The following is a 19,980-nucleotide window of genomic DNA, read 5'->3' as shown; positions in this document are numbered from 1 at the left end:
CTCCAGACCAGCTCTGCACTCTACTGCTCTTACTGCACGCCTGTTCCCCAGCGCGCGAAAGCGAGTTTCTTTCCTGCCTTTCCCTCGGATTTCCTTTTTTTTTTTTTTTTTTTTTTAAGAGAGGAATCTCGCTCTATGCCCAGGCTGAAGTGCAGTAACGCGATCATAGCTCACTGTAGCTTCCAGCTCCTGAGCTCAAGCGATCCTTGGCCCCCCAAGTAGCTGAGACCACAGGCTTGTGCAACCACGCCCCCCTAATTTTTATTTTTTGTAGAGACGGAGTCTCGCTATGTTGCTCAGGCTGGTCTCAAACTCCTGGCTTCCAGCGATCCTCCTGTGTTGGCCTCCCAAAGAGCTGGGATTACAGGCGTGAGCCACCAAGCCCAGCCAGGATTTCTCTTTTTGGTTCTAGAAACAGGGCCAGAGCGATGGAGCTATTCATTTGCTCCTTGCTCAACACCTATTTATCAAATGCCTACTGTGTGTCAAGCACTGGCTGGCGTTGGTAAACAAAACAGATGGGAGATCCAGACAGCATGCAGGTAACATAAATAAGTCAATTGCGATGCACATACTTCCTATCTCTTTCCCTAGTTTATTTTTCTCTTTAGAAGTCAATGCTATCGTACCATATGTTGTCCATCTTGATCTTGTGTGGTGACTGTTTCTCCTGCTAGGATCTAAGCTGCATCATGAGTGCGGGGGTTTCTGTTTCTTTACTGATGTACCCCCTGCACTGAGAACAGTGCCTGGCATGCAGTAAATCTATGTTTAATGAATGAAAATATAACAGAAACTAATAGAGTGCTTGATGGAGAAGGAGAAGGTTCAGGGAGGGCCTCTGAGGGGAGGTGACCTTTAAATCAAGGTCTGAAGGGTGAGGAGAGTCATCCAGGCTGAGGCAACAACGTGTTTCAAGGCCTGGATTAAAGGTGGCGCCTCTTACACAGAAAAGGTGGAGGCTGAGAGGAGGCATGAGCAGGCTCTTTAAAATTCATGACTGACGTAGCCAACTCCTCTACCAATTTCCAAAATGGCAGAGAAAGTGGGATTATTAAAACACAGAGAAGGGAAATTTAAGGTAAAGACTGATAGGACCCTCATACTATGTAGCAGTTTACAGTTAACAGAGCTCTTTGGCTTATCTCCCTTTAGCCCGCAAAAACCCCAGGGAGTAAGAAATTGGCATAAACAGGGGACCAGACCTCGTTCACTCATAATACATACCTGGTACATAGCATGCACTAGAAATTGAATTGATATAACACCATGCCAGGCTGCGAGGCTCTATGAAGCTTGGGACCGTGATCTGTTTACCTCTGTTGCATCCCAGCACCTAGCACTGTGCTGGCTCCCAGAACATATTTGTAAACTGAGTGCACATTCACCAGGAAACTTCCATATGCCAGGCTGTGCTTGGTGGTAGAATACAGAAAGAATAAGACACCGTCCTTGTCCTCAAGGGGGTCCTTGCCTGCTAAACCTTCCTGAGGACACGAGCTCATGAGCAGTAGAACCAGGTTTTCTGAAGCCAAACCCTATCTTCTGTTAAAGAAAGATTTATCTCGCAGCAGGCCTGCCCTTCTAAAACCAATGATAATAAGTGGTAAGTCCTTCCCCCTAGGCAGCAGATTCTGTGGTCATCCATCCCTGTCCCCAGTGCTTGCACAGAGCCTGGCACCTGCAGGCCTCAGGGAGAAGGTGAGGAATAGAGGATACCAGAGTATAACCCCCATGTTTTCCCTCTCTCAGGCTGGCAAGGAGGGAAAGGGCCCGGGCCCATGGTCTTTCAAGCCTGGCCTGTTCTGGGAAGAACACTGGTTGTCCCTCCCAGGCCGTCCAGGCCCCACTGACAATGGGTGAGAGGGAGGAGGACGGCGCCGAGGAAGCCTGGCTGCAGCTGCGGCCCATGGAGCCCTTGCCCTCCCAGTGCTGCGGCGGTGGCTGCTCACCCTGTGTGTTCGACCTCTATCACCGAGACCTGGCAAGGTGGGAGGCAGCCCGAGCCAGCAAGGACAGGAGCCTGCTGAGTGGGCAGGAGTCACAGGTGAGAGAGGCTGCTCCTCAGACAGGAGGGCCAGAGTGGCCGAGTCTACCTGCATTGGCTCTGCCCAGCGTACCTGCTCTTATGGCAGAAGGAAAAGAGTATTAACAGATCCCGGGTCAGAGCCCAGCCTTGGAACAAAATTATTGTCAGCTGTGTGGTTTCAGCCAAAGTCCTTTAATCTCCCTAAGCCCTAGTTTCCCCATTCGTGATGTTTAGCACAGAGCTTGACATTCATTTCACTTAACAAATATTTATTGAGTACCTATTATGTACCAGGCCTTACGAGACCCTGGGGATTTGAGAGTGAGCAAGACAGACACAGTCCTTGCCCTGCGGAGCAAACTAGCAAATTGTTTATACTAGGAAAATGGAGTGATGGTGGTGTTATTTCTTCTTCTCTGGCCTTCACCGACTTTTTCTTCCTGAACTCCTAAGGGACTTCATAGACCAAGCAGTGTAGCCCTTCACTCATGTTTGGGAGGGTTTCCAGTTACAATTGTAGATGTCAGAACACTGTGGAGTTCAACCTTGTACTTACAGATAGGGAAACTGAGGACCCATTCCTTCTGACGCTGTGCACAGGTCTGGTTTTGAGTCTTCCCATCCTGCTCTCCCTCCTCTGAACAGCCTTCCTATTGTTATGAACCTCCTGCCTAGTGTAGAGTACAGACATCTCCTCCCATTTCTGCCTCTGTTAATGCAGTCTGGTGTCACCATCACTTTTTGGCCAACCATTCCCTATTTGGGGGCCCAAACTGGACCAAAGCTTAGTCATGTTGTTCCTAAGCTAGAAATCAGACATCCCAAACAAATAGCCGTTTTTTGAACCCACCAAAGTGACTTTGTATTTATCCCTGTTAAATGTCTCCTTGTAGTTCTGCCTCTGGAAGGTATTGGTGGGGACCAGACCCCTATGGCCTCTGCCAGTGACTGAGGGACATTCATGACAACCTCTCTGCTTCTTCCTTCTCTTCCTGGCTCGCCCCTTCACTTCTTTCTGATCTCTGCCCAAATTTCGTTTTTCTTCCTAATTTGCGGTACCACCAGACACCACCCAGATGTACTTGCTTATGTGTTTACTGTTCATGTCTCCTTGCTGAAACATCAGTTCTGTAAGCACAGGGGCTCTGTCTTGCTCACTGTTCCATCCTTGGCACCTTGAGCAGTTCCTGGCATTATAATCGGCGCTCAATAAATATTTGTTGAATGAACAAATAAGTTTCTCCCAGCTCTACTGAGTACCATGTCCTGTGTGCTAGGCATAAGGAGGTTGATGGTAAAGACACCAGAGTACCAGCCCTCAAAAAACTCAGCTTCCGGATGGAAGACAAAGAACCACAGAGGGATAATGGAAAGAGTAAGAACTGAGGCCCAGTTCTGACAGTTAATCGTGTGGTATTGGGCACTGTAGTTTGCTAAGCCTCAGTTTCTCATCCGAAAGATGGGATGTTAATACTTACTTTGTGGGTTGTTATGAAGATTTCATGGGATAAATACGTAAAGCACCTGGCACATAGTAGGTGCTCAGAAAATAGTTGTTATCACCTGTTACAACAAATGGAAAATTAAATAATATTATAAGATTTTGTCCTATAAAGTAGCATATTTCAATTTAATAGTAAATTTTATTTTTAAACTTTTAATGAAGCAATAATAGAAAAATATTTTACATTCCATAGCAATTTACAATTTTAAAAAATGCTTTTACATTGCATTTCATGTGACCCTCATGATAACCCTATAAAGTTATCAGGGATGAGTGGCCCCTCTATAGACTAGGAACCTGAGACCCAGGGGACGAGATACATGCCTAAGGCCCCACAGGTGGACAGCAGCTGAGCTGGGGTTAAACCCTGTTCTGCTGACTCCCAGCCCAGTGCTTCTTCCACAGTGCCGGGCAGCTGGGGCAGAGGGTGCCGGGTGCTCTGGCTGATAATGAGGAGGTTGTCCTGGATGAGGCTGTGGGAGTGGGTGCTATGGGGACAAGGCCTTGATGCCAAGCCTGAGAGTTTCTGTCCGTTCTGTGATACTGTCAGCACCACCATGGGGAATTGGGGTTCCAGAGTTGGTGCTGCAGGAACACATGGTGCCAGGCCCTGAGCTGGGCATGGGGTAGTCTCAGGAGTGAATCAGGTGTGGGCATTCACAGGAGAGAAGGATCTGTGAGTCATGGCATTCGGAGAAGGCTTCCTGGAGGAGGTGTGGGTCAGAGTGGAATGTTAAGGCCAGTGGGCTGAGACTTAGAAGCGTGCATTTGAGTCCCTGTTTGCAGTGTGACCTTGGACAAGTACGCTACCACCACTCAGGCCTCGATTTCCCCATGTATAATATTAGGGTATTGGATTAGACAATCTTTGCAGTCCCTTCAATTTCTAAATTCTGCAAATCTAGATTTTAGCAGGTTTGAAGAATGGGTATATCTTCCCTGCGTTGGAGATGAGTGTTCTGGATAGAGGGCACAGCTTGAGCAAATAAAGACTCAGGTAGGAGGCAGCGGGGTATTCTCGGGAGGACAGAGGATGGAGAAAAGTCTGGCATCTGATGCATGGAAGATAAAATGAGGCTCGAGGGTCATCTACAGGGCCACTGAGTGTCTAGCCAGGGAGCACACACTTTACCCCGGGACTGAGGGAGCCGTGAAAGGCTTAAGAGCAGGGCAAGCTCAATGTGAAGTGCTCTGGCATTCTTGGATCAGACTGTGAAAGGGAAGGGAAGGTGGAACTACTCTCCACTGTACAGGAAACTTAACCAGCCGAGACCACCTCTCCCTAGGAAAAGGGGAAGGACGCTTGTGTTTCCGTTGAGACCCTGCCTCTAGCTGTTGGATCTCTTCCTGCTGCAGAGCTGCCCTTCCAAGCTGAGCCCAGAGACCTTCCTGGCCTTCCGCATCAGTGCCATGGACAAACTCACGAAGGACACTTACCGTGTTCGATTTGCGCTACCTGGGAACAGCAGGCTCGGCCTGCAGCCTGGCCAGCACCTCATCCTACGGTATGCTCAGGTAGTGGGAGGACCAGAGCTTTGCAGCCCGACTTTGCCATTTGCTGGCTGGGTGACCTTGTGCCACTTGCTTAAGCCTCCGTTTGTCATCTTCAAATAGACACAGTTATACGTGACTCAGAGTTCTTGGGATCGACCTAGACGATGCATTTTTGTAATAAATAATAATAATCTGAGCACTTGAGTAGCATTTTCCACCCAAGGCACAGCTCCATGTGAACTCATTTAACCCTCACAAAGTCCTTTGTGGTAAGTGCCATTGTCATCCCACAGAAGAAGTTGAAGTCAGAGGTTCAGGAACTTGCCCAAGGCCACACAGTTAGGGTATGTTGGAGCCAGGATTTGAAGTCACGAGTCTGGCTCTAGAGCCTGTGGTATTACCCTAATGTGATTAGCACCAGTTGACAGAAAGGATAGTCATTGAGAATAAGGGGCTTGCCCAGGATCACGTAGCTAATAAGTCAGGGAGCCAGAATTCAAACCCACACAGCCTGGCCTGAGTTACACTCTTAGCCACTCCTCTGAGCTTCCTGCTTCCTCCCAGCCTACTTAGGCACTCTCCTCCCACCCTGATCCCCACCCTCACCTGTCTTGGGACAAGACCCTTTGGGATGTCCGGGTAGAGGTGTCTGCCAGGCAGTGGGCTCTATGAGTCAGAGGCTCAGTAGAGAGGTCTGAGCTGCAGACATAGATTTGGGAGTGACTGGCCCATACCTGGATGGCATCTGGGGACGTGTGCATGGAAAGAGGAAAGGGCACAGAAATGAACCCTGGAAACACCAGCATTTACAGTATCCGTGAGAGGAGGAGCCAGCAAAGGAGACAGAAAGTGCAGTCAGAGGACGAGGTGAGAACCAGAATGGAGCTTATTGCAGGCCAAACTCTGGCCACTGGCGCCTGGTGTTTGTGTCCAGCTCATTCCGGCCTGTGACCTGCCCAGTGGTCCTTGGGGTTCACTATTCCAGTGGGCAGGAGGGGCCACAGGGCAGGTCACAACCCCATACAACCCTCTACCAGTAAACCAGTGATGCCCAGAACTCCCTGCCTCTAGACTGGCTGCTGTTCCCCATCCTCTGCCACTCCGATGACATTCCTAACACACACATCTGACCTTGTCACTCCCTGTTCAGACACCTTCTGGTGTGCCACACGGCCTCCATGATGACATCCAAACCCAAGACCCCTAGCTTCCTTTCTGACCGAGTTCTTCCCCCTCCCCTACCCCCCACACACCCCTCATCTCAGCCCCTGCTCTAGTCACCAGTTCCTAATGTGCCCACATCGTCCTCTAAGCTTTTGCCCTGGCTGTTCCCTCTGCCTGGAATCGCTTCCCTTCCTGTCCCCACCTTCACCTACCAGTGGCCTGCGTATCCTTTAATACCCAACTCCAGCAGGCCTCTGGGGCTCCCCAGGTGCGAGTGGTCGCTCCCTCTGAAACAGGGCAGTTTTTACTGTTGCAGCAGATGTCATGTGTTCTGTCCTTTATTCCTGCATTTGTTTCCTAAGCATTTATTAAATATTTCTATCCAGCCCCCTGCTTTTGATGCATTGTAACAAGACCTTTCTAATCTTTGCATACCTCAGAGAAGAAAGTTTTATACGCAGTAGGACTTGAGGAAGGAGTGCTTAGGGCTCTCGGGAAGCTCTGAGGCCCAGTGGTGAGGAGCCTGGCTCCGGAGCAAGAGCCATGGTTGAATTCTGGCTGTGCAAGTGACTTCCCTTCTCTAACCATTGGATTCCGCATTTGGGTTATTGCTCGAATTAAATGAGGTAATGCATATGCTGTGCTCGGTGCATAGAAGGCATCTAACACAACGTGGCTGTTAGTACAACTCGTGATCGCTCTCCTGACCCTGTGGTTGATAGCACCGCAGAGGGCCCATGCGTGGGAGAGGGCTTTGGGCTAGGGCCTCTTTGAGGATCCTTCCAGTTCTGGTGCTCCTGGCACGTGGCAGTGAGTGTGTGATAGATGTTAGCAGTTGTTTTTATCTCTAGCATTCGATGGTGGAGAAGAGGGCAGGAAAAACCATAGTCACGTCCCCAAAACAACTCACATCCTTAGTGCACTTTTTGAAGTACTCTCGCCTCTGTGATCCCAGTGGAGCCTCACAACTAGGACACAGATGGCTGTCCCCATTTCACAGAAGGGGCAGCTGGGGGATTAAATGACCTGCCCAGACAGTTAGTGAGCCCAGAGCTCGTTTTTCTGCCGCACCTTGCCTGCCCCTTGGTGAGGCCCTCTGGGGATGGCCAGACCCCACCTTCACTTTCACCAGCCTGGCAGAGGAGGTATCCGATAAGGGTTTGTTGAATGACTGCCTGACCGCGTGCTTCTCTTTCCCAGAGGGATAGTAGATGACTTAGAAATTCAGAGAGCCTACACGCCCATCAGCCCTGCCAACACAGAAGGATACTTTGAAGTTTTAATTAAGGTGAGTTGACCCTTGAGGATGCTGTCAGACACCCTGGAATTGTGCCTCCTTTGCCTGCCAGCTTGGTGAGGTTGGAGCAGTTCCCCCTGATGTGGGAAAAGCCCGTGTCCACAAGGAGGAGGCCGACTTGAGGGAGGAGCAGGGACAAGGGGGAGGACTTCTCCCCTCGCCTTCTTTCCTGGGGAAGGGGGCTGCTAGGCCACCAACAGAGGTATGTTCCAGCATGTTCCTGACAGAGTTTACTCAAAGGAGGCTCAGAAGGGAAGGCTGCTCCTCCCACCTTTTTACCCCCCCCTGGAGAATAAGCACCGAGCTGGGAGGGGAAGGGGAGCCGAGTCCCCACTCACCTGCTGTGGACTTGAGTCCAGAGGTGTGTCAGGCATGGTGCCTGCCCTGGAGGAACCCATCCAGGATAAGTGACCAGATCAGGACAGCACAGCGTGACAGATGCCATGACACAGGAGACCCAGCCCAACTCAGGGCAGCTGCGGCTACAGGGGAGGTAGGCTGGGCTTCCTCACAGAAGCTGCGTGTTTAAGGAGCAGAGAACTAAAAGGAAAATGTGGGAAGGAAGCTCTGAGTGCTGGGAACAGCATGGACATTGGCCACAGAGGCATGATTTAGGGAACACAGACATCTGTCATGCAGCAGAAGGGGGCAGTGCCACGGGAGCAGGACACACCTTGAGAGAATCAGGCAAAAGGTGGGACGTGGAGGGACTGAACCATGGTGGACTGAACCAATCTGACACGACCTCTCAGGGAGAGGAGGGCAGGGGCAGGGGCGTTTGAGTTGGGCCTTGAAGGAGTACAGATTGTCAGTGGCGGGGAATGGCCAAGGGGACAAGTAACCAAAGGCAGGGAGGGATGAAATAGCACAGGTCTTCTGGGACTGTACCCAGGCTGAGTGGCGGGAGGAGAGGGTGCTTGTGGGGCAGCCGGGGCAGAAGAGTTGGCAGAGATGAGATGAACCAAGTGGTTTGGATACAAAACACCCTGGAGACACAAGGAATAGGCAACAAATATATAAGGATTCGTGGAAGTCCAGTTATGTGGAAAATTAATTAGGTTGAACTGTATGAAATTGCTGATATTCTAACATTTTTTATCAGTTTCATACGTGTCAACCTAATAAATAGTTCTAGATCGCCATTTCCCAAATGGAATCCTAGGGAATACCGGTATTGAAGAATAGCTTCCACATCCTTAGTCTGCCTTGTAAGACGTGAATTATTACGTCTGTTTCATTGCCAAGCAAACTGAAGCGCTGCTAGCGGGTGAGTCCCGGCCCCTGACTCAGACCCCAGCGCTGTCTCCAGCTCCACCTTCCTGCCGCCTCCAAGAGCCCCCGTGGTTATCCCCTCACTCATCACCTTGGATGGGATCCCTTCTTCATGCAACTGTTTGCCTGGGAGATGCCACACACCCTCTCCAAATGGCCTGCTTCCCCGGCTGCCTGTCTGGGTGTTTCTGCGGGAAGGATAACCCCGGGGACAGATCTTCGGGCAGCTGGATCTCTCCCAGCCGCAGGGCTGATTTTCTCCTGCGTTTACCGGAACGCCTCTCTTTAGAGAGATGCTTAATTATCTCTCAGCTGCCAGCTAGGAAGAGCTGGCAATGTCTCTGCACACCGGGAGGGCAGGCGGGTTTATAGGTCTACGCTCCTGTGCGGAAAGGAGGAGGGGCGCCCCTTGCTCAGGCACCGGGTACTGCTTCTCGCTCTTTGTTCTCATGTCTCGTTTCAACCTCACGACCACCCTGCACAGTAGGTCATATTAGTCCCATTTTACAGATGAAGAAACTGAAGCTCAGAGAGATGACATCATTTGTCCCAAGGCCCCTTGGGTAATATGATCCTAAGTGGAAGGACAAAAGTTGTGCCAGTTCTGTTTAACAAGTATGTATTGAGCGTTTATTCTGTGCCAGGCTCTAGGTGGGTGCTGGAGACACAGCCACAGCTGGGCTGTGGCCTCCCCCAAGACTAGGCCCAGAAAACGAAGCATGCTGGGAGACACAGCCTCCAGAAAGGCAGGAGAAAACCACACCTTCCCTGCCAGACCTCTTCCAGATGAGCCAAGGTCTTCCCTTGCCTTAAGCAGATGATGCCCAAGGAAGTCAGGGATGTGTCAGAGGTGGCTGTGTGTGCTTAAAATGGGTTTGGGGCCAAAGTCCAGTCTCCCCTTCAAGCCTGGCTGTACTCTCACTCCAGACACTGTTCCAGTCTGTCTCCTGGTGCTTCCCTCATTCCCACCCCACCATGTCCACTCGCTCTTCCCAGAACATGACCCAGGCTGTCCTACCCCTGACCATACCACATCTGACGTCCACAGTCCTCTCTGTGGTCATGTTCCCATCCCCAGTGAATTCCATCTTGCCTATCCTTCAAGGTCCATCTCAAATGCTTCCTCCTCCAGGAAGCCACCTTTGATCCCACTTTGGAACTGACTGCACCCTCAGGGGTCTCCTAGCACTTTATCCTTCTCGTGGGCTATTAGGTAGTATCTACCTTGTGTATGTCTCAGAGTTAGGTCCCTCCTAGATTATGAGCTCCTTAAGGGGAGAGCGTGAATCTAGAATAATTGATTGATTCATTCATTTGTTCAGATATTTATTAAGTTCTTTTCATGGTTCAGATACTGGCTGTGTTCATGGCGCTTAAGGGCTGTCTCCCCTGCAGCCCCAGCATGGTTCCTGGCAGAGTTGGCAGGCACCCAGGAAATGTAGACTGCCCTCCCCGCAAGGAGGAATCACTTCCACAACCTTCATTTTTATGATCCAGCCAGGAAATGGTGTAGAACAATGCAGAGACTGCAAATATGTAGCCTGCAAACTGAATCTGGCCTACAAATGTATTTGGTGTTGGCCTGCCCAGTGATATTGTAGACGTTTCAGAAACGAGAGATTTTGGCCAGGCATGGTGGCTCACACCTATAGTCCCAGCACCTTGAGAGGCTGAGGCTGGAGGATCACTTGAACCCGGGAGTTTGAGACTAGCCTGGGCAACATGGTGAGACTCCGTCTCTATAAAAAATAAAAAATTAGCCAGGTGTGGTGCTGCGTGCCTGTCGTCCCAGCCACTTGGGAGGCTGAGGCAGGAGGATTGCTTAAGCCCAGGAATTTGAGGCTGTAGTGAGCTATGATGGCACCACTGCACTCCAGCCTGGGCAACAGAGCGAGACACTATCTCTAAAACAAAAAGTAAAAATATGAATTTCCTGCCCCTCTTAGAAAATCAGTAGATCTGGCATCATTGACCTCACAAACTATGGGCTGGAATCTGCAAAGTGGCTTCTCCTTTTAAAAGGAACATTCACTCACCAGTTTATCACAGTTCCTGCCGCTTCCCCGCTGTCTCCCTCCCTGACACTGAGACAGAGTGTTAACTCTTGGTACCTGCACGGTCCCTGTAGGTGTTTGGGTTTGAGACATCTGTGGTGAAGACTACAGGTCCTGTGGGTTCTTATCCCAGCCTTGCCTTCTACCTTCTCTGTAAGCTTCTGGGCCTCATCTGGAAATGGGGAATGACCATTCTAACTCTGTAGGATGAGGAGGGTTAAATGAGAGAACGTAGGTAAAGCACTTGGCACGCAGGAAGGGCCCCACATTAGTGTCTGCTGTGGTCCGTGTTGGCAGCATGTGCCTGTCCACTGAGGCCTCCCGGTGTTTGCTTTCAGTGCTACCAGACTGGGCTGATGTCCCGGTATGTCAAATCCTGGAGAGTAGGAGACACAGCTTCCTGGCGGGGACCTTTCGGAGGGTTCTTCTATAAACCAAACCAGGTGAGTGCCAGCACCCTGAGTCTTCAGGAAGTCCCTCTTGGCTTAGCCTCCAGGGCTGTGGTTTTCACGTTTCGGGCCGTACAGTTTGCCTGCGCCATTCTTCATGAGCTCACACCCCATCCTGAGTGTATCCTTGGGGTTGGGCTTGGGAGGAGAAGAAATAGATGCTAACAAATGACACTGCCTGCCCATGCTCCGAAATGGGCCCGGGCTGCCCATCGCTCAGAAATCAGACCTGGGTGCGTGGTAGTCAGGACCGTGACATCACCTGGCCCGTGGGTGCCTTTCCAGTTTCTCATCTGGGTCCCAAGACTAAATACATCCCTAGATTCCTACCTGGGAGCCCACTACTTCCTGGCTTGGAAGATTCTTTCTCTTATTTTCATGGCATGTAAATCCTTTCCTGACTTTCCTGGGAGGAATTAGTGATTCCTCATCAATTGGTGCATATCTGGAAAGCAGTTTGGCAGTATGTACCAGCGGTCTTAAGCGCCTTCAAATCCTTTGACTGAGTAATCCCACTTGTGGAAGTCTATCCTGTGGAACGAATCCAGAATGCTGACTCTTTTGCATATGTTCGTTGCATGTTTGTTTATAATAGCAGAAAATTGGAGACGACTGAACATCTAGCAACAGGGAAGCAGTTAAGTACACTGAGTCACAGGTACTTGACTGAACAGTATATCCTGGATTTTAAAATTAGGTTTATAAATGATGTTATATGCTTATGCTATGATCAAGTGACAAACACCAGGTACAAAACTGAATCTGCAACAGGTTGGGAAACTAAGTTAAACTGCACAGAAAAAGTGTGAAGAGAAAATGCAATGAAATGTTAGCAGCTCTAACTGTGGTGGAATTATGGGTGATTTTTATTCATCATATACTTCAAATTAGCTGCCGTGAGCACCTATTACCTTTATAATTAGGAAAACAAAGGAAAATGAAAACAAATGGAAAAGAATGAATCATGCCTTCCTCTTCATTCTTTTTGTTTAATTTAAAAATAGCTTTTATTTTTTTTCCCATATGACAAATGCAGTATATCTTCATTACCCAAAAAATCATGAGATAAAGAGAAAATAAAAAAGACCCGCTGGCCAGCTACCCAGACACACCAGTCTTACTTTCTTGGTGCAGCTTTCCAAATCCTCTTTGGCACGGGTGTATATACAAACATACATATGCACACACACGTGTGTAATAATAATATCAAACACATGTGGCACCTCATGTGTGCTGGGCTCTGACCTTAGCACTTGCTGTGTAGTAACTCAGTCTCCTCACCAGCTCTCTGGGACCACACCCCCTGTATTATAGCTCTGTGGTGTGCAGGTGTTAATATGCTCCCACACTATTCTCCTGGGACTCCCCATGCCGAGCCTGGCGTTTGGCTGGGTGTGCCCCTGTGTCCCTCAGGCCCTTGAGACCAGGGAATGGGAATTGTTCCTGTTTCCTCCTGGCCTAGAGTGGATACCAGATGAATGTTGTCTTGACCACCTTTTCTGGGTGGAGCCTCCGCATGCCTTGTGTCTGCTCCTTTGCATCCACGGAACTCTTGAAAGCCCCTGCGATTCTTATCTAGGGAGGTGGTAGGGCCTTGGGCCTGGCAGTGAGGAAAAAGAAACGGTGTCTCACACAACTGAAATTTCGGCTAAGTCTTGGCTTTGCTCCCATGAGGGCGCTCAGGGTGCTCCTGCCCTCTTCCGGGCCCTGTTTTGCTACAGATGGATATTACATCAGCCCTGAGGGTTGACACGTTAGCATCTTCCTGTGCATTCATTCGGCAGACAGACACAAGCGTCCCCCAGGGCCAGGCCCTTGCTGGACTCCGGGGAGCGAGGGATGGGTCAGACGAGGCCCCCGTCTTCCAGAAGCTCACAGTCTGATGGGGGAGACACAGAAGGATGAGAACACAGTATGACCGGTGTTGTGCAGAGGGAGGGATGCTCAGGAGCTGTAGGAACACAAAGGAAGGGCTCTTTTCCTGCCCCAGCTCAGTGAAGGTTTCCCGGCGGACAGCCCGAGCTGAGATGGCAGGCAGAGGAGGAGCGTGGCCAGCTAAACACCCCGGGCTGGACGGAGCACAACTACAGGTCAGGATGGCGTGGGCCAGCAGTAGCTGATGGGGGAGTTTCAGGGGGAATTTGCAAGGGGAAGGGACCTAACTGGATTAAGCCTAGACTCTGCACCTGGCACTTTGCATCATCTCATTTAATCCCATGATAATTCTGAAATAGGTGATATTATGGGGAAGCACTATTTTTTTGACCAGTGCAGAAACTGAGGCTCAGATCAGTGAAAGAGCTTGCCCGGATCACACGGTTGGGGATTTATATACAGAGGCCTAATCTCTAGGATGAGGGTGGCGAATACCTCTCTGTGTGGGTCCTACACTGACCTTAAAGGGGATCACCTCTCGTTAGGAGGCCTAGAGCCAGGAAACGGGTTCGATGAGGAGGAGTTGATGGAACTGGGGGCTCTTGGAATGGGAACTCACCTTTTTTGCATGCGTCTTTTGTGCCAGTGCTGTGCTAGCACTTATGTATAGTATCTCATTTAGGCTAGAGAAGAGCAGGCTCAGGAGTCCAGGGGGGACCTCTAAGATCTCTGCAACGCTGCTGTGGGCAAAGGAAGCAGCGCAGAGAGCAGGGTGGAATGGGGTTGGGAGTGGGCCTGGCTTTGGTGGGAGCAGGTTTCAGCTCAGTGTGAGGTGCAAAGACCTCCCTGGCAGGGGTAGTTGGCCTATGATAGAGCAAGCTGCCTTAGAAGGTAGTGAGCTCCCTGTCAGCAGAAGTATCTAAGCAGAGAGTCCTTATTGGGATGCTTTAACAGGCAACCAAGCCATTTACAGGATGGGCTACACTGTTATGTTCCCTTTCAGCTCCAAGATTCCATAGTCTCTGTTACCCAAACCTCACATGTCTTTCACAAGCAAGGATGGCTTCCTGGAGGTGGGAGAGAGGAGATGTAGATGGGTGGGACACCCAGGAGGGCACTGATTTATGGTAGTGGGTGGGTGGGGTGAGACCCCCAGCCCCTGTCAAGCTCCCGTTCCCCTCCCCAGTATGGTGAGCTCCTCATGCTGGCTGCGGGCACAGGCCTGGCCCCCATGGTGCCCATCCTGCAGAGCATCACAGACAACGCGGACGACGAGACTTTTGTCACTCTAGTCGGCTGCTTCAAGACCTTTGAGGGCATTTACCTGAAAACCTTCCTCCAGGAGCAGGCCTGTTTCTGGAACGTCCGCACTTTCTTTGTACTCAGCCAGGTAAGTCCAGAGTGGCGACTTCCTTCCGTGACTGAGACTCTGCAGTCTCTTCACAGCCATCCCGAGGCCTGGCTGTAGGCTCTTTGCCCAAGCTATAGTAATACCCCCAGCCCTGGGGGTGCACCTCCCACGTGCCTGGCACGGGAGGCAGGTATTACGTTCGTGATACAGGTGAGAAAGGAAGCTCAAAGGTGAAGGTACCAGCCCAGGTGGTGCTGCTGGCTGGGATGAGGCCAGGATATGGGTCCAGGGCTGTCTGGTTCCCCAGCCCCAGCTCTCGCCCCCTGCCTTGCTGCCTCCCACTGCCCTCTGCCATCAGCAGTTACACGGGCTGGGGCCCGGCTGAGGGGTCCAGGCAGGTGCAGACCTCCTCTAGGCGGTCTGAAGTTCCTTGGGGCAGGAACCACGTGTCCAGATCAGCGCTCTCTCTCCAGTGCTCAGCACAGGGCCAGGCTCTGCAGTGGGGACTCCCTTGGCGACAGATGGAGTAAACTAGATCCCAGTTCTCTGTGTGAAATAGGATATTTACCACCTCAGTCTGTCCCTCCGTGGGAGGGTAGCTGCTGTCACACTCACCAGGCTGCAGAGTCTCTAGCTGGAAGGGACTCTGCCTCCTGTCCCCTCCCTCTGATTCCCCATCCCCTCCGTTCACTCAGGTGACCCTTCCTGGGCACTCCCCACCGGCTGTAGCGTGGAGGACTGTCTTTGCCCCTTATTTCACACCAGGCCTTCCTCTGCCTTTGTGCACCTGCCTTCCCAGGTCTGTAGCTTCCCCTTCCTGTGCCCTTCGGTTGGGGGTCCCCTGCTGGGGCCTCCCCTCCATTCTCTGTTGCTCAGGGTCAGCCTCATCGCCCTGGACTGGGGAGCATCCTTCTCATCACTTTCCCCTTTGAGGCAGCTTTATGTAGTCCCTAAAGACTTACCTGATCTTCAGCATCATGGCTGGGGGCGTGGGGGTCAAGAATCTGAATTTCCCTTCCCAGTTTTAGAGTTCCTGGGTGCTCAGGGGCCAGGGCCTGCAGGCCTGTCCCCAAGGCAAAATGCTCAGTGGTGTGAACATTAAGAGGGTCACCCCGGGTGAACGTTAGTAGCAGCAAGGTGCAGCCCGAGGGGGTGGGTGAGGGCAGGGCAGCTGCCTGAGCACCTGGGCAGGGACCATGGGAGGAGGGCGCTGTCCATCGCTAAGCGCTAGCGTAGCCTTTCTAGGTGAGAGAAAGAAACCCCTTTCCCGGCGAAGGCACTGCTTCCTGGGGTCTGCGTGGCACGCAGCAGAGTGAGGTGGGAACCTTGTCTGCTGTGGGCCGCTGCCCTGTCCCCAGTGCCTAGCATGGTGCCCGGCATACAGTGAGCACTCAGCAAGCATCTGCTCACTGAGCAAGTTCATTGAGACCCTAAAACGTGAACAGAAATTGCACTCTGAGAGTGACAGTCATGGGAACCCCCAGTCACGGGGAGGAAACATTCCTCCCACAGTGACAGGCGCAGTGGCTACCAGAGGCAGCGAGAAATGGCGGGACTCGAATTCTGGTCCTGACACTGCCCCTGCCTCGTTGTGTGCCCTGGGGGGCGTCCCTCCTCCTCCCTGTGCCTCACCTGCCCTAGGAGGGAAACCGCCTGCCCTCAGGCTTGTCACGAGGGTGACGCGCAAGTGCCTGGCTCAGGGTGGGGCTTGGCGAAGGCTGGCTTCCCACCCCTCTGCCTCACTTCCCTCATTTGGCAGAGAAGAGCTGGCTGTGTGAACCCTGAGGACCCCCCAGCAGTCACCCCCCGCTACTTCTCACCTTCCCAGGAGAACTCCCCGGAGCAGCTTCCCTGGAGTTACCGGGAGAAGACCCGCTTTGGCCGCCTGGGCCAGGGCCTGATCGAAGAGCTGGTCCGCTGCTGTCGGAGAAAGCCTTTCGCACTGGTGTGTGGCTCGGCTGAGTTCACCGAGGATGTAGCCAGGTGCTTGCAGTGTGCAGGCCTCACCAGGGACTCCTACTTCCTCTTCTAGTCTGGGCTGCCCTTCCAAAGCCAGGCCGGGCCTGCTGCGGGAACCCAGGAAGGAGCACAGACTGCAAGCAGAAGGCGCGGAGTCCAGGCTGGCCCTGCTGCTGACTCGCCAGGCGACCTCCGTTTCTCATCGGTTCCATGAGGTTCATCGTGCCCTCCTGGCATGCTGCTGTGTGGAGGGAGGACAGGAGGCTGGAGGAGCCTGAGGAGGGGAGCACCAGCCTGGGAGTCAGGGAAGACTCCTCAGAGGAAGCCAAGTGCAGGCCGAGCCCCAGGACAAGTAGGAGCTGGGCAGGGGAAGGGGCCAGAGGAGCTTCCCTGGTCCCTCTGATCAGGGGGCCTGTGCAGGACTCTGGCCGTGGTCTCAGCACTGGCTCAGACGAGGGCTCCCTCGGTGTGTAGGGATGACACAGGGGTGGCTAAGAGCCCTTTACAGGAGGACCTGTGTCTTCTATGTACCTCCAGTGCCAGGAGCCTGACATGCTGAAGGGCTTGGGTTCTATGACGCGTCCATGTTCTGGGAGCAGAGCCGGGTCCTGGATTGCCCAGGGCTTTCCTGCTGCAAATGGCTTCGTTCTCAGTCCCCCTTTCCTGGTTCAAGAGCGGAGTCCAGAGTCCTTTCCCAGCAAAAGCAGAGGCAGGGGAGGCAAACACACACCCCTCCTTCCTCCTGCAGGCAATGCGCCTTCGGCTCTGGTGCCCTGGCGACGGTTGCTATGGAGATCTAAAGATAGAGCAGGCGTCAGGAGACCTGGGTCCCTCTCCCAGCTCTGCCCACTGGGCGGCTGCTGATTCCGATCCACCCACCCTTTCCCTCTGTGCCCCAGGAACCCGGCGCCCCTGGTCAGCACATACCGTTAACAAATTCTGCTTTTGGCGGCCTGGGCTCCAGCGTGCTCGTGCCGCGCCGGCTCAGGTTGGCTACAGGCAGTTCCAGCATTGGAATGCTAAGCTGTGGAATATTACCTTTAGACATTTACAGTCGTAGAATTGCAGTCTTCGTCATATCAAAGCTGAAAGTTCAGGACTCCAAAAACATGCAGTGTTACAGACCTACTATATAAATGGAGAAACAGAGGCCCAGTGAGGCTAAGTGACTTGCCCAGGGTAAGACAGTTCATCCGGAGCCAGCGCTCGAAGTCTCCTAGTTTCAACCCCATGCGCATAGTTCTGCACCAGTGGTTTTCAAACTAGGCTGCCCAGGGCACTAGGGTTCCTTGCGTGGCAGCAGTGAAGGGACAGCCAGAGAGATCCCCAGGTTTCCCAGTTCTGTTTTTATCCCATTTATATATTGGGGCTTGGAGTAATTTTTATTTGTAAAAAAAAAAGATTTTCCCGTCCCACCCCCAAAATTACAACAAATCTCTATGCTACGCCTTGTTCAATAAACAGCCGTGACAAGCAGCTGGGGCGCAGTGCCGGAGGTTTCTGACTGTTTCGCCGCAGGGCTCCGGGGTTGAGTAGATGTGGGGTACTACATGTGACCTCCAAGAATCCTAGGAGCATATTAAAGCCTTTGAAAAGACTAGCGAGAAAGGAACTTCATTTTGTTTAACCCAGAGTTTCTCAAGCTTATTTAACTCTAGAACACATTTCTATGGGTTTCAAAACCTCTTTCTAGCACAGAGTGATGAGAGTCAGAGGGCAAGACGCTCTTCCTCTCTCAGGGCCTCGGAAGCCAGAGAGTCCTCCTCCACGCTTCCCTCTCCCTCGGTTGGCACGTCCTGTTGGTGCTTCTCACAAACACTCGAGGGCCTGTCTGAGCCCTGCGCTGTTCCAGGCACCAAGGAAACAGTAGCAAACCAGGCAGAGGCAGCTGTTTCTACTGGGAAGCTTACAGCCTAGCGAGGAAGGCAGAAATTAAGCTGGTAATTCGAAAGGGGATGAGTGTTATAAAAGGGCAGAACAGAGCGCTGGCAGAGTGGGTGGCAGGGGCTTTAGCCTAGCCTAGGGGAGGGCCAGGGACATGCCACTGCCACTGAGAGGCTTCAAAAGTAATACTGTCACTCAGAATTAAGGGGGTCCCCGCATAAGGGATAGAGTGTCTGAGGTAGTTCTTACGTGTCTGTCCTTGTCTCGGTTCAGATACTTGATGTGTAGATGTTAGACAAGGCCACCCAGTGGTGACTGACAGCGCTCTTGTCCTAGAATGTGCTGCCCTCCCCGTCCCCTCACTCCACGCAGGGTCTGCGCAGTCTGCTGCTGCTGGGATCTCTGACCATGGGACACTGGCGATGACCCAGCCATGCCCTTGGTGCCAAGATGCCAAAAGGGCTTTTATCATCCGGAAACCTGAGAGCTCACGGCTGGGTGCTAAGCAAGGCCAGGAAGAGGACTGGCTGAGATGTGTGAGTTCGGGCATCCTGGAATTGGGGTGACGGTCCCATCAGCTGGCCACTGCTGCCGTCTCTCCTGGTGACGGCCTGCAGCATGTCCCTGTCGTGGGTCTGTGCTGCCAGGGTAATGGCCACTGCGTGATGTGGCAGTGGGAGACGGGAGCCTGAGGAGCTACACACGACACAGAGGCATCAGGAGGTCAACAGCGTGTCTGCAGTTCTGTGAGCCAGACACATGTGTCTTCTGTGCACGAGTCCTAAGCTTCGGACAGCAACAGTTACTAAAGGGACTGGGGCACATTCTCGTTAGTTCTGCCCTCACCGTGCTTCGCCTGCACCACTTCTGCATTCCCCTCGGGGGTCTGTCTCCCAGCCCCCCGGCTCTGCCCTCCACACTGAGACCGCACAAACCTGAGCCTGTCACTCCCCTACTCCCCTGCTTGAAATCCTTCAATGGCTCCTGGCAGCCCCCAGGATTCAGCGTCTGGACTCTGCTTACCTCTCCAGACGGACGGAGGCTCTGCCCCTCACGCCCACCTCTCAGGCTCCAGCCACATTCCGCACGGGTCCGTCCCTCTCCACTCACTTTTTTTGCGTCCTCTACTGAGCTCTGAGCTCAGTGTCACTTCCTCGGGGAGCCGCGCCTGCCGCTCACACTCCAGCTAGATCAGTGAGCAGAGTCTCATGTTTTTCTGTTGCTGCACTTGGCAGACTGTCCGTTTGCATGTGAGCACAAGGGCCTGTCCACTGTGTCCCCAACGTGGGAAGGTGCTCCATACATCCTGAATGTTGCCTGCCTGAGCCACGAATGCTCATGGAGTGCTTTACAGGTGGCAAAAGGCTTTGCGTCTACATTAAAACAGGGGCTCTTCACCAACATGCATGCTTTTTACTGCCCCAACTTACTGATGAGCAAACTAAGCTTCTGAGACACCAAGTGATTCTGCAGAGTCATGTCGGGGACACAAATTCCAACATGCTGTAATCGTTGTAAAGGTTGTATGTGACACAAGAGAGCACCCAGAGACGTGTATAAAGATTTTTATTGCTGCACTATTTGAAACAGCAAAGACTAAAAACTGCTGATATGTCCATCAGAAAGAGGGTAGAGAAACACAGTTCTA

General features: G+C 52.2%; 1 protein-coding gene across 1 annotated transcript; it reads left to right on the top strand.

Annotated features, from left to right (window-relative positions):
* The first annotated feature begins 1,855 nt into the window (after positions 1–1,855).
* On the top strand, positions 1,856–16,903 carry CYB5RL (cytochrome b5 reductase like). Its single transcript, XM_069479178.1, has 6 exons — positions 1,856–2,047; positions 4,890–5,038; positions 7,392–7,479; positions 11,153–11,257; positions 14,325–14,528; positions 16,318–16,903. The coding sequence occupies exons 1-6, from the start codon at positions 1,856–1,858 to the stop codon at positions 16,519–16,521; spliced, it is 942 nt and encodes a 313-aa protein (XP_069335279.1). The 3' UTR covers positions 16,522–16,903.
* The last annotated feature ends 3,077 nt before the right edge of the window (positions 16,904–19,980 follow it).

This window comes from Eulemur rufifrons, chromosome 8 (genome assembly GCF_041146395.1).
Source record: "Eulemur rufifrons isolate Redbay chromosome 8, OSU_ERuf_1, whole genome shotgun sequence".
Lineage (NCBI taxonomy): Eukaryota > Metazoa > Chordata > Mammalia > Primates > Lemuridae > Eulemur > Eulemur rufifrons.
The sequence above is the reverse complement of the archived record's forward strand: the minus strand, read 5'-3'. Positions and strand labels throughout refer to the sequence as shown.

What these genes read in the sequence shown, in the direction of transcription:
- CYB5RL (XM_069479178.1), top strand. Translation starts at nt 1,856, where the DNA reads ATGGGTGAGAGGGAGGAGGACGGCGCCGAGGAAGCCTGGCTGCAGCTG. An exon ending in TGAGTGGGCAGGAGTCACAG is followed by an intron (nt 2,048 to 4,889) that starts GTGAGAGAGGCT and finishes TTCCTGCTGCAG; the next exon opens with AGCTGCCCTTCCAAGCTGAG. An exon ending in GGCCAGCACCTCATCCTACG is followed by an intron (nt 5,039 to 7,391) that starts GTATGCTCAGGT and finishes TCTCTTTCCCAG; the next exon opens with AGGGATAGTAGATGACTTAG.